Source organism: Neoarius graeffei, chromosome 1 (genome assembly GCF_027579695.1).
Source record: "Neoarius graeffei isolate fNeoGra1 chromosome 1, fNeoGra1.pri, whole genome shotgun sequence".
Taxonomy (NCBI): Eukaryota; Metazoa; Chordata; class Actinopteri; order Siluriformes; family Ariidae; genus Neoarius; species Neoarius graeffei.
Genome location: NC_083569.1, coordinates 53,550,086 through 53,564,032, shown reverse-complemented (window position 1 = coordinate 53,564,032; position 13,947 = coordinate 53,550,086). Strand labels below are relative to the sequence as shown.

The following is a 13,947-nucleotide window of genomic DNA, read 5'->3' as shown; positions in this document are numbered from 1 at the left end:
CTTCTGGGAAACACCCCCCCCCCTTTCTGGTATCTCTTCTCCTTTCACTCCCTGCACGCTTTCATTTGTGGCCATGATCATAACTGCATGATAAGGATGTCTGGTTGATAGAGGATGGAGAGCAAAGCCATGTGAAGGCAGCTGGAGACAGTACATGTGGCAGTGGTGCTGGTGGGACAAGACCCAGACACCCCGTACAGAGAGCTATAGAAAAGGACGATGAACCCATCAGTCTTCCTCTGAGGGAGGCGTGGGAGGCAAGGGAATGAGAGAGGGGCTCTGGTGATGCTCTTTGCTCAACAGGGCCCTGGAGAGCAGCAGAGCGTTGCGGGTTCTGCACCGATGACGTGGGACTCCAGGAAAGTGAATGCTGAAAATACAAGCTAAGTGCTTGGAAAAAAAAAAAAAAGTTTAGAGGCAAAGAGGAGATGCTTCTACATGACCCCTGAAATGCAAGTACATTTTCAGACATATTTTCCCATTCTCGCTAATTCTGGCACAGACTGAGGGTCAACAGTGATGAAGAGCTTGAAGCTCGTTTGACGAATCATTTCAAAATAAATTTCTGTCTCTCGACAGCACTTGTATATATGCCCAAGTATTAAAACGACATGTATAAGTAAAAGGCGGTGTTGCCATGAAGAGTGTTTGAGTGAAAGTGAACTGGGGGTTACAGAGAACTTACAGTAGAAGTACAGTACAAAGATCTGCAAAATGATACATCACACACACACCATCAAGAAACCTGCTTACAACATCCAGCTCTGCGTACTGACCATGGGGAGGGGTGCTGAGTGAAAACAGAGACAAAGAACAGAAAGCAAACGACAAGTACCAAGAACTAGGGTTCAGGTTAAAGTGTACTATAGGCAAAAGGCATGCAGAAAAGTCATACAAGACATACAACACAAGCAGACACACTTGAAGAAAAAAAGCTACGTTAAGCAAGGAAAGACCAAAGGGAAAAAAAAACCAAGATACACCAGACAGGCAAGAGAAGCAAAGGAATGAACAGTTCTCTATGGCAGTATGTGGAGTAACAGTATACCATGGAATTGAAGCAACAGCGAAGCAGAGAGCCAGCAAGCGAGGGAGGGAGAAGAGAAAAGGGGGGCTTACATGGAGAAGGGGGGAAATCAATAAAGAAGGCCAGAGAGCTGGAGGGAGCTCTAAATGGATTAGACTAAGGGAATGTGTTCGATAGGTTATGGCTTTACGTGAGGTAGTCACCGCAGGCCGTGCAGAATACTAATCAGCTCACCAGCCCCGTTTGAGGCAAAGGCCTTACTGCCTGCTCAGCACAAACACAAATCTTCCCCCAAATGACCTTCAGCTTCTCAGCAGCATTCGTTCCAGACTGGGACGGTGCAGGATCAGAAGGATCAGTAGAGCGATCGAACCAAAATGTTGTATGCAAGAAATATTCACATTTCAACCTGAACCCTCCAAAAAACGCATGTTTGCCAAGTTTGTAAATACTATGCTTGATGTAGTAACATATCCTAACGTGCCTGTATTTTACATGTTCAGTTCTTGTTTTGTTTTACCTCTAAAATTAGCAAAATGGGCAAGAAATTACTAAATTGCTGACCTAAATGAGTGAACTGTCAATACACTCAAGCATTAGCTTGCTTCCTTTTTTGCCCTTGAGATAAAGTAAAGGCGTATTATGTGGCTATAACATTTTTTCTCTCGTGCTTAGACAAGCACTGGCAAAAAAAAAAAAAAAAAAGCTCAGGTCTATAGTAAAACTTTCTTTTGATAGCAATCCCTTTCTGAGAGTGAGACTTGGGCAGATCTAGAGCAAAGCAAGAAATTTATGTGTTTGCTGAAACAAGGTTTTTTTTTTTTTTTAAATAGTGGAACCTCAACAAAACACGCACACACACACACGTACACCTGCGGGCTGCTGAGATTACCATTTGGACTGAAGTTGTAGCAGCAAATCCCTCCTCCCTTTCTCCCTTTATGTTTAATGTGGCGGTACACCAGTGTACTAAAACATCAAACAGAAGCTATTGCCTTTCATTTACACAACTGAAACCAAGTCGTGTGTCGTTGCTCCAAACTCAGTGGTGGGACACACAGAGTGGGTGAAAAGCAGGGAACCATCTGTACTGGTTTTAGGACCAAGTCAGTAGCTGCAGGCCTACAAATGGATCGACCACACACTCTCCAAACGGATAGCCGTACGACCACCACAGCCACAACGGCTCACTGGAAACAATTAGATAGCGAACAAATAAATAGCTAAACAAAAACAAATGTCCTTATGCTTGTGCGCTCGTAACGGTTTTCGACACATGCTGCTGTCAGTGCTCCAAAGTCCAAACCGCCTCTGCCTCTGCGGATCGGAGTGTGTGTGTGTGTGTGTATCTGGGCAGCTGTCCCTTTGGACCAGATTCTGAGTGTGGTGTACAATTGGCATTATAGGTCTGGAACAGTCCCAAGTAAACTACTGCTACAAGTGGAAATGAGAGCGAGAGAGAGAGAAAGTGAGAGAGAAAGTGAGAGTGGGAGCAAAGGAGATGAGATGAAGTACTTAGTCACTGGCAGGGGTGGTGACCTGGAGGTCAGTGTGGCTAGATCTGACTCAACCACAGACTCAGCCAACTGGAAAACTAGGCCAGCTGTAACACTTCCCTCAAAGAATGAAATACACGCTCAACACCACCATCATCACACATACAAGATATACAACGGAAGTGTTACAAACGACTGGCTCTAGGCGAGGAGGTGGCCGCCGCTTCGCTGACCCACACACGTAGGGGTCACGGGAGGTGTAGGGGCTCTAGGTGCACCCTCAATCCTTCCACGCAACCCTCTTCAAACCACCACTCCCATATGACCCGGCCACCTCTGTGTTTTCACACAACCGTTGTGCTCAATTGAATTTCACGGCATACCCACCGCATCTTATAGCCGAGGTCCTGACACAGAGGCCAAAAGCAAAGTCACGCATTCGTAAAGCGGGCGTCTACAACAACATGGTCAAATAATAACTAATCTGCCACCTGGAAAGCGCGCTGATAGAACGCTTACATCTTCAAAGAAAAAAGAAAAATATGGAAATTGTTATCCTGAAAGTATAGCAAACGAAGTAATGTTTTGATGCTGATTATCAATGATCAGTTCCAGAAAAATAAAAGAAGCACAGTAAACAGATTTTATATGGTCTTGACAGCAAAGGGGGAAAAAAAGCATAGGAATTTACTGTTCCTAAGCTAATAGCCCTAAAAGAAAAACATACTGTATTTCAAATGGCTCTGTTTTAAAAGAAATGGATGAATGCCATCAAAATATAAGCATAGTCATAGATCAGTCCCAGTTGATGAAACGCATTTGTATAACGGCTCACTGAATTTTATACCATCATGTCTTCAAGATATAAATGAAGCTGGCCAGATATCTATAACAAACAGTGCTAGGATACTGTAAATATTTATGAAAAGTAAAAACCAGCAATTAATTCATATAAAGTAACTGGAAATTTTGGAATTCGGTGTTTATCTGATTTAAAAAAAAAAAGGTAATCAGTCAAGAAAAAAAAAATGATATACCAGACCCAAACTCCTACAGACACAAAATAAAAGGCTTGAATAACTCAAAACTGTTTATTTTATGCAGTTATCCAAATGTTTGTATTAATATAAACTCCCTGGTCCTACTGGGTATTTTATGCATTTTCTGTGCAATTTTTTACCATCATCCATTTTCATACCTTAAAATATGGACAATAAAATGAAAATAACCATATTAGTGTATTTCTTGGAATGTGATCATTAACCAAAAGCTAAATATTGGTGCACTTCCCTTTCACCCGCAGTGTTGTTATGAGTCATGAAATGAAAGCAGTGTGAAATGTTCCTTCACACGTCCTGACTTGACTTGTAGGACAAGTAAAGGAACAGCTTGTTCAAATTTCTGAAAGATGATCACTTTCTTTAATGGCCATACATCCATGAATAAATCGTACATCTGTAATAATGGACCTGAGCCAAAACCATGAAGCTTACAGTTAGACTCCATGTCACTTTCTTTAAACCTTGTTATTTTACGGGGGTTCAGATCAGTAAATAATGAAGCAAGGCATAGATTTTTTTTTTTTTTGCAAAAAAGTTTCAAGACAGATTAAGGCTGATCGTGATAAGGAAGTAATTTTTGGAAGGAAGGAAGGAAGGAAGGAAGGAAGGAAGGAAGGAAGGAAGGAAGGAAGGAGAATGAACAGCACACATGCTGGGTACTGAGACTGCCACAATGGCAACACTGGGCTCAGTGAGGCACAGAGGCTGGACATGGCATGATGCCTGCCGCCTAGCGTACCAGTCCTTCCTGCTATTCTCCCTACCCCTACAGTGAACTGCCCATTCACCATGGTACTGCAACACAGTCCAGTTAGCTTAGCGTGATTCACAAAAAACAAGGGCAGAGTGCCCGGTGTTCCCTCCTGTGCCATGTGGCTCAACCTAATGTTAAAACTACTGCTGTGTACTGACTAGCAACAGTACTGGGCACAATAGTGGCACAAAATGCCAGGCAAAACAAGCCGTGGTAACAAGTTTGTGTTATGCGGTTGACCATGTGCCATTTAATGACTCAGTTTGTTTTCAAACAATATGACAAAACCAAAATCCACAGCTGCTATGCTAAAAAAAAAAGTGACATTCACTTAAGCTCACTATTTAAGAACACAAACATCAAATTCTATTAGAGATGCAGTTTACATTTTTGTCATACTGTGAATTTAAAATGTGTCGTGTGAATTTTACAAAAGAAATCACGACGGTTGCGATTCTGCCGGTGTCAAAAACTTCCTCCATGCCCACTGCATTGCAGATGCCAGCTAACGAATCAAAGGCATGCAAGCAGACAAAGAGGGTTTGATGCCAACCGCCATTCCTCCATCATTGGCACTCTTCATGCCACTCTCCTAGCACAACACAAACAAAATGGCTGCTCTGGATAGGCTGCTACGATGTGGGGACATTATTTGGAAACGGGCACAGGATCCAGGGACAAAACCTGCTCCTGTTATGTATTAAACCACGAAACAGAGATCGTTATTTACTCAACACTTTTAGTTTATAGTTTAAAGTCTCTTAACATCACATTACAAAAAATAAAAAAATAAAAGAGCAAACAATATAGAAAAAATATTAATTAAAAGGGTTTTTTTAATAAAAGTCACATTTTGGCTTACGTCTATGTCAGAAAACTTTATCAAGAAATTCAAACCACGCTTTCTGATTATTTACAGAATTTAAATTCTCCGTATCATGCTGGATGGTGTTAAAACTGTGCAAAAACACTCATTTTAACACCATAATATGAAACTGTTTGTATTTTTTGATGGCACAAAATCTGTTAGCGTGTATCTAGCAGCTTAAAGCCAATATCAGAGATTTAGGCCACGGCTGAGTGTCAACGGTCGAATGCATGTCGTCCTAGAAAGACACAAAAGAGAGGATGATGCCAACCCTGGTGCCAGTGGCAACCATTATTGTCCCTCCGCTATGCCTTCTGCTTAGCCTGGCACTTCACTCATACAAAATGGAGGCGCTAAGGCTGGCGATAACCCACCTCCTCCTCGCACGACCATTCAAACACACACAGGCTCACATGTATTCTACAATAAAGCACAAATATTATTTGGGCAGCTAATGCAATAAGGAAAGACTTGTTTAAAGGATTGGATTACAGCAACTTGAATTCAAATTGCAGATTTTAGATAGGGAGAGATGAAGACTTTTTCAGGCAAGTTAAATGAGGTTTATAATTTTAGAGAAGGAAGATGTTGTATATGAGAAATATACTAAACAAAAAAGTACACTATTAAAAAAAGCTATGTACTTTCCTTAGCAGATAGGTTGGATTTTTTTCCCCCATTTTGACAGCATTCGTGCGCGTGCATGTGTGTGTGTGTGTGTCTCTCTCTCTCTCTCTCTCTCTCTCTCTCTATATATATATATATATATATATATATATATGATGTTGAAGATTTTATGTGTAATATAAAAAGTCTTCTGTCTGTGATTTAGGCACTCTATGATATTTAATTGTATATCGCTTTTATTGTAATTAAGTAACTCAGTCTAATTTTAATCCCTAAAATTTAGGCAAAAGATGAAAAAATATTTCAGGAAAAAAAATTGGAAAATAAAATAAAAAAAAAAATTGTAATGTCTTACAGTTCATTTATTCCACTAATTAACTCTTTATTCTAGCGCCGGCTCATTAAACGTGTTATAACACTGTAATTACTGCCTTAAAAGTACACTAAAACGAATTTCATGCAAACCTCTTTAGCTTCTTACATTTGCTGTTTGGCTATTACATTATAATCAGAGAAAAATACTGGCAGATTTAATGGATGGAGTACTGGTAAAAATAATGGATAGAAGAAACAAGAGAAGATAAAGAGTCGAAATATCACTACTTCTTTGGATGATGTGAGTACAATCACAATAAATTGTTAATGAAGTTATGTTTAACAGGCATGAGTTACTCAGGCCTCTGTAACTCAGAGAGAAAGTGCACAGCCTGAAACACTGACAGTAACATCTCCCTCCCACCAGTCCCTTTTCTACTCTTTCAGTGCACTTACCTTGATCCTGGACATAGTAGGCCAGGAAGAGGTCAAGCTCCTTCACTGACACGGTGATGTGGTGCGGCTGGACGCAGAGCGCCTGATTGGTGCAGTGGGGTGATTTGACTAAGCGCTCTCCGTCCGTGCTCTCCAGCGGGATGCCTTTAAACAGGATCACCATCACCAGGTCCAGGCGCCACACTTTATCCGCCTGGCGGAGACAGTCGATGCGTCGGATTTTGCCCTTCTGGTCAGGGTTAGAAAGCACGCAGCACGGGTGCTTCTTGCCTGTCACACTGAGCACAAAGTCCTCACGGTACTCCTGCCGGATGTCCTTGCGCAGCTTGGCCAGCAGGCGTGATGCCCACTTCTGCTTGATCTCGGGTTTCTCGCTCAGCAGCTCGTCCTTTACGGCGCGTTCCTCGTCCTTGGACATGCGCTTCTCGTGCTTCTTGAAGTACTTGCGCTTACGGGCCTGTAGGTTGAACCAAGTGTAGGCGATGGAGCGCACATGAGGAAGGAGTGCCTCGATAAATGGATGGAACTCGTCCTGGGAGAAGAGCAAAAGAGAGAAAAAAAAAGAGAAAGACGGAAAAATGCAAGAAAGTCAGTGAACAGGAGTAGACGTGACCTTTTTGGCATAGGATTCCTGATCAAGCAGCCAACAGTGTATTTTTTTGCCAAAAACAAAACAGAAAAAGCGTACCTCTCAGAAAACAAAAACAAACAAAAGTGATTATTTAGAAAGCATACAAAAGGGAGTTGAAATTAGCCACTTGACGGCCGTTAACGACTCAAACCCACAAAAGCCAATAAAACAATTACGCACACTAAGTACAAATAGAACACACAAGGATGCATTACATACACTTTGAACAAGGTCTTATATATTATGTTTTAAAATGGATATAATCTATTCCTTTTTAACTGAGCAATTTTGAAAAACTTAATACCTTTTTTAAACAATAAAAATAATTTAAAAAAAAAACCTGACACCGCAATGAAAGAAGGGTTCATCTACCATTTCTGCTGAGTTTACAGCGACGCTGGCCTGTATGGGGCTGCAGGTGTTGCAGGCACACAGGACGAGGATAGCACTGTTTACCACGTTGACTCACGCCGAGCCAACATATAGCAGACAGTTAGATGAGCAGCACTCACGCTTTCCCCTGCCCCTCTCTCTCTCTCTCTCTCTCTCTACTATCGGTGCTGTATGTGCTCGCGCACCAAGGCATGTGTCCCTCACACGTACAGCTCTCTTATCAAACAGTCCTGCATTCCTGCAGCAGTACTGCCTCACGGCCCTGCAGCAGCCCACACGACCCTCTCTAACAAAGCCTGCAAAGAAAGTGGTACAGACAGAGTCTATTACCTATTGAAGCTGATTTAAAAAAAAAAAAAAATTGCTATCTATATGCAAAAAAGACATATATGCAAAGACAGTAAGACTCTGAAAAAAGAAATTATTTTTTATGTCGGGAAAGTTTTACATTTCCAGCAATAGGGCTGCTTTACCGTTGGGATGTTTTGAGGTCTGGAGGGGGTCACTTAAGTTGTTAGCTGAAATGAGCAGCAATTATTCCCAGCCCCTCTTAAAATCAAACCAAGATGGACAATGAAAATGGCATCTTGGCTCAATCCTGACATTCCTTCTGCTCCAAAGCTCTGTAAGAGTGCCATTAAAAAAAAAAGTCTGCTGCCAAGTAAGCAGTAACACCTACAGGCTCAATTCACAAGCGTCTTACACACTACAGGCCTGTTCGGCTTTCTCTACTGCAACATGTTAGTTTTACTGTGCAATGCGCTACGCCAAATCAGCTGCCAGTTTTAAAGGCAGTTTAGTAACGTATGGGCAGCGTTTCACATTTTTACCAAAATCAATAAAATCGTCAATATCATAACATCGATACCTACCTATCTTACCTCTAATAAATTTACATAACAGTTTCGAAACTGAATGAAACTACACTGTTACTGATCTTCACATGTATTGAATTAAATAACATTATATGTAAGATAAGATGTCCGATCGTTTCTTTAAGAAGTGGAATTAATTGAAATACAACATACGGGAATCTCAAGAATCCCAGCAAAGGGAAATGGACAGTATTTTTTCTGGAGGAAAGTGAGTACGCGTTTCTTTTCTTGCTCCTAAACTCCACTAAACGCTCAATGTGTGCTGGAAGAGTTAAATCACAGATTATTTGTCATTTATGCAAGCGGCTTACTGCTCTTTGGGAAGCCGCAACCAGCACCGCACTCCCTTATCTCTCGTTCTTGCAATGTATCCCTCACACACACACACACACCACACCAACAGTTAACCACCGCTCAGAAACGACACAACTCCGTAACAAAACTGCACAACTAAGTATTATACACATTATACTCTACTGCACTCTACTACTGTTAAACATGGGGAAGTTCAGTGTAGGTGATAGTCTGGAAGTGGTATATAAATTTATGTTTATTAAAAAAAAATTATAAGACCATTGTTAAAAAGTTTGAATTATTTTGTAGACTGCATTGCAATTAGTTTTAATATAAGCATGTTACGATCTGTTTGAATATTACAGTTTACATCAATCCTTGAGCTACATGCATCCCGCTGTATCACACCAACTACTTCGGCCTTAAAATTTCCTTGTCCCTAAATTCTGTATCATATATCCGCACGTCACATGCTTTTAAATTATGCAAAATGCCTTTCGTTATGGATGTGCGAGATGTATGCAAAAGACAAATATTTGTCTTATGGATTTTAAAGAAAGGAAATATGCACACTACAGTTTATACATGTAATAACTGATAATAATTAATAATATAATATTTACTTTTCATACAGCTTAAATAATCTGTCCAAAGTGATATGATTTGAAGACAAAGTTGGGAAAGTTTACCAAGATCTCAAATCCACTGTAAAATGTGGTCTTATCGACTTCGACGCTTGACTTAATGATACCTCTAGAAATCAGATATAATATGATATAAAGACCCACTGTATCATATCATTATCGCATGATTATAAGGGTAATGACTTTATTTGGCTTATGGTTAGAGGACTTTTTTTCCTTGGGAGTAATAAACCGAAGCAGTTATACATGAAGCATGCATGTAGGCTGTAGAAATTCTGCAGCTGATCATAGTTTTTTGTATGGTTATAGTTTTTTGCCATATGGAATGTCTTTTATAATGTAAAGTCCAAGGCTACAGTAGACTACTTTAGGTGTGTCGTTGTGTGAAGTTGGTCTTTGCGCCAGGTTCAGCCCTCCTTTGTAGCTACTAAACTATATCTCAGTCAATCGCTCGGTGGTGCCAAGCAAAATATAAACAGTAAAATTGTGTCAGCCAAATCCGGAGGACTCGATCCAAGCGCTCAATCGGCCTTATCGCTGTTTTCATCTTAATTCACTCTTCTAGTGGCTCTCTGTTTCAACTGTGCGCGCTTCTGGCCAAGTCCGCAAAAACACAGAGGCGTCAAAAAAAAGCACCGAGTCAAAGCTAAAGCGCCTTTTCACTGTCCGGAATGATCGCTTTGAGCTCGGTTTGTGGCTGTTCACTGGCTTTACACCACAAATCTTTTGCAGATCCACACACGCACACGCACACGCGCTCGCCGCGGATGTGTGATTTATGGCGAAACTAAAGGTGCTTTTACGCACGATGTCTGCATGTCCAAGGCTAAAATAATGTAATGCAATCAGACATATTCACATTCACTACACTCTGGGCAACTTTTTTTTTTTTTAAAGTAAAACAATGTCCTGATTCAAAGCAAAGTAGATATATATATATATTTTTTTTTTTCATCCTAAGAGCGTCAAAGAACTGGATGGTTTCATTAATGCGCAGTAGGACAGACTATTCCATCTCTCCACTGTATGACCCAAACGTGCATATAGACTGGAAACAGCAATTTGCATTTCACCAAATAATTAATCCGTGATCAATAAGAGATTATAAAGCTCTACCTGCGTTAGACAAATCGGTGAATACATCATGACCTCGGCCGCCAGTGCAGAAAAGATCGATCGGTCACCAAAGTCCGCTTATTATCGGTTCATTCTCCTGAGCCCGTGCTGCACCGGGCACGGCCGACTGGAACTTGTCCTCATTCAAAAGCGAGAGAAAAGATTCATCAGAAAGCGGCGGTGAACTTCGCAGATCCCAACTCGAGCATTTAAAGATTCCCACGAGAGCTCAGGAGCACAAAAGACTGAAGCAGAGAAGCCTTCAGGAGCCCTGCACTCATCCACACACACCGAGCTCCATGCAGCCGGCGAGAAGAAGTCAAGAAAAAAAAAAACTCCTCTCTCTCTCCCTCTCTCTCTCTCTCTCTCTCTCTGATGCTGCTTTAAAGGGGAAATCTTCAAGAATGTCGCAAGTGCAGGTCGAAAACTAGAAGGCGCCAAATTTCTGATCCGGTTTTCAAACTTGATATTATATCGAACGGTAACACCCTCTAGCCTGCTGGATCCTAACAAATCAGTCTCATGGTTTTTTTCCCTTTTTTTTCATTTCATTACAAAGTCTGTACTCCTCCTCTTCCAGCAAACGCGTTCCACAGGCCTTATACAGCCCACCTCAGTGCTCACGGGCATTTTCCCACTTTGTGTTACAGGATATTTATTCCCATAAATATCTGATGCTTTCGGTTTAAGCCTCTGTGTACTGAGATATTTTAAATAACATTAATGCAGTATGCTACATCTGCAGGTGAAGTAGTAACTCTAAGAACAATATCTAATATATGCAGAACCTACATCATGGGTGATGACAAGAGGAATAGTCATTGTTCGAGATTTCAGTGCAGACTTGTTTGTTTGTTTTCTCAACTTTGCTACCGTTCAAAAGTTTGGGGTCGCCCAGACAATTTTGTGTTTTCCATGAAAAGTCACACTTTTATTTCCCACCATAAGTTGTAAAATGAATAGAAAATATAGTCAAGACATTTTTCTGGCCATTTTGAGCATTTAATCGACCCCACAAATGTGATGCTCCAGAAACTCAATCTGCTCAAAGGAAGGTCAGTTTTATAGCTTCTCTAAAGAGCTCAACTGTTTTCAGCTGTGCTAACATGATTGTACAAGGGTTTTCTAATCCTCCATTAGCCTTCTGAGGCAATGACCAAACACATTGTACCATTAGAACACTGGAGTGAGAGTTGCTGGAAATGGGCCTCTATACACCTATGGAGATATTGCACCAAAAACCAGCAGCTAGAATAGTCATTTAGCACATTAGCAATGCATAGAGTGGATTTCTGATTAGTTTAAAGTGATCTTCATTGAAAAGAACAGTGCTTTTCTTTCAAAAATAAGGACATTTCAAAGTGACCCCAAACTTTTGAACGGTAGTGTATATGTGTGTGTGTGTGTGTGTGTGTGTGTGTGTGTGTGTGTGTGTGTGTGTAAGCATGGGTTTTCCATGCAGTGTTCAAATGATAAGTCCATGTCAACCCTGTCAGTACTGACTCAAAGCATTAAGGCCTGTGTGTAATTCCTACAGAACCGGTTATTTGTGTGGTTACGTGTAGATGAGTTTTTCTCCAGGGTGTTTTTTGGTAAGTATGGGAGGTTCTATAGCGCATAATGTGTTTATGTATGCCTATATGAACCATAATGAAGAGATCATTCTTTTCCACAAGTGAAGCTACTATTACAGTGACACAAAGCAGAGTGACGGAATCCTGTTTTGCAGATATTAGTGAATTAGGCTCCTTTAGACTGGTTGTCACTACAACCTTTTTACGAGCTTCTTTAACAAGAGGGAAATGAAAACGTTTGGGAGCTGGACACGTACGTACACGTGTGCGCGCGCACGGACCCGGGAGAAGAAGAATGGCCGAGCTCTTCGGTTTGCGCCACTGATCTTTATTCGCAATCTCGTGTCAAATCTTTGCGCACCCCACTCCACTCCACTCCACCCTGGTGTCCGTGCACGAGCTTAACGCGCACCGTCACACCGCAGAAACGCTCGCGCGGACACTGTCTCCTGTAACCGGGTTCGAGCTTTTAGTCCCAGTGCAGTGTTTCACTCATCAAGGTCAAACAGATTCATGTCATGAAAGTTTTCCACCATGAGAGGTTTTTTTTTTAAAGCATTTAAAAATTCAAAATTAAGTTAGTCACAATGCAGGAGTGTGAATAAGTTTGCACGCAAACCAAACTTGAACTTGGCGAGTTGAAAGCAAGTGGTGCTGTAAAATTCAGCCACTTGGCGAAAACACAACTTGCCTGCATATTCATATTCATACTCTCTCTCTCTCTCTCTCTCTCTCTCTCTCTCTGACGTGCCAAAAGTTCAGTGCTACAAGGGGGTGAGTTAGCTAAAAGCAGGAGACATGCCAAGAGTTGACTGATCTCTTTAGGCGCAAAACCCTGCCACCGACTTCTGACACACGACGATATGACTTGACCCACATAGGAAGGCTGCCAGTGCGCAAAATAAACAATCCAGCATACAGTACAGCACTACCGCCATTCTCCATCAGCTTTCCCATCCGACTCACTCACTCACTCACTCGCTCACAACATGGGCTATATTGACTATGCACAAGGCAGAGGATAAGCCTACATTTGCACATTAACTTCAAAAGTATTCACAGAATGATTGCAAGATATTATATTCCATGGTAACGTACCATTGCACTGTATTGCATGGATTTAACAGGGTGTCCAGGAGGCGGTGTGAAACTCAAGCCGGTACCTTCACATGTCTCAGATTGAAACAAAACAAAGCAGCCTACTTTTTTTTTTTTTTTTAAGATTTTTTTCTTTTTCTTTTTACGCTCTGAAAATGCACACCGGAAGAGAATTCTTGGCAGACAGGAGGCAAAATCAAGTCAGCGAACACTTCGGGTTTTTCTTTTCTTTTTTTTTTTTTCCTTTCTTAATCTTCCTTCCTCTGCGAGTCAGACTTTTGGATAGGTTTTTAGTGGCTGAGTTGAACGCGGTCCAGAAGAGGCAGAGTTTTTGGAACTGGGCGCGTCTGCGCCTTTACTTTCTCTGTCTGCCGGAGTGTCGTCGCTGCTGCTCGCGACGCTTTGGAATCGGTGTTCTCGTCTCTGATTGGCTGAGGCGCTGCTGGCCCTCCGCGCGCGCCGCTCCTCGCCCTGCGCCGCTCACTTCACTTCCGCCTCACCGCCGCGCTCGCGCCGTTTGCGTCAGAACGCGCAGCACTCAGCGCATTCCGTCGGATTCCAGTTTATTTTAATAACATTATAAAGACTCAGTGTTGTTATGACAGGCGAGTGGGATTTAAGAATCTGCTAAATTTTCCTGCCTAAACACTGCCTAAATCTGAGGGAGGGGGGAAAAGAAAGACAATAATAATAATAATAATAATAATAATAATAATAA

General features: G+C 41.5%; 1 protein-coding gene across 10 annotated transcripts in view; it reads right to left on the bottom strand.

The window, feature by feature from the left end:
• The window catches only part of LOC132894551 (nuclear factor 1 B-type-like), a 134,755-nt gene extending 121,103 nt beyond the window's left edge, over window positions 1-13,652 (bottom strand). Inside the window, exons 1-2 of one of the 10 annotated variants that reach the window (XM_060934545.1) lie at window positions 13,230-13,652; window positions 6,605-7,136 (exon numbers count right to left, since the gene is read on the bottom strand). In XM_060934545.1, coding sequence (XP_060790528.1) covers window positions 6,605-7,136; window positions 13,230-13,247 — 550 coding nt within the window. In that variant the 5' untranslated portion in view covers window positions 13,248-13,652. Of the gene's footprint in view, window positions 1-6,604; window positions 7,137-10,557; window positions 11,621-13,229 lie in introns of those variants that run through there. The other 9 variants (XM_060934619.1, XM_060934608.1, XM_060934535.1 and 6 more) reach the window with 9 other exon arrangements.
• Between the last annotated feature and the right edge of the window lie 295 nt (window positions 13,653-13,947).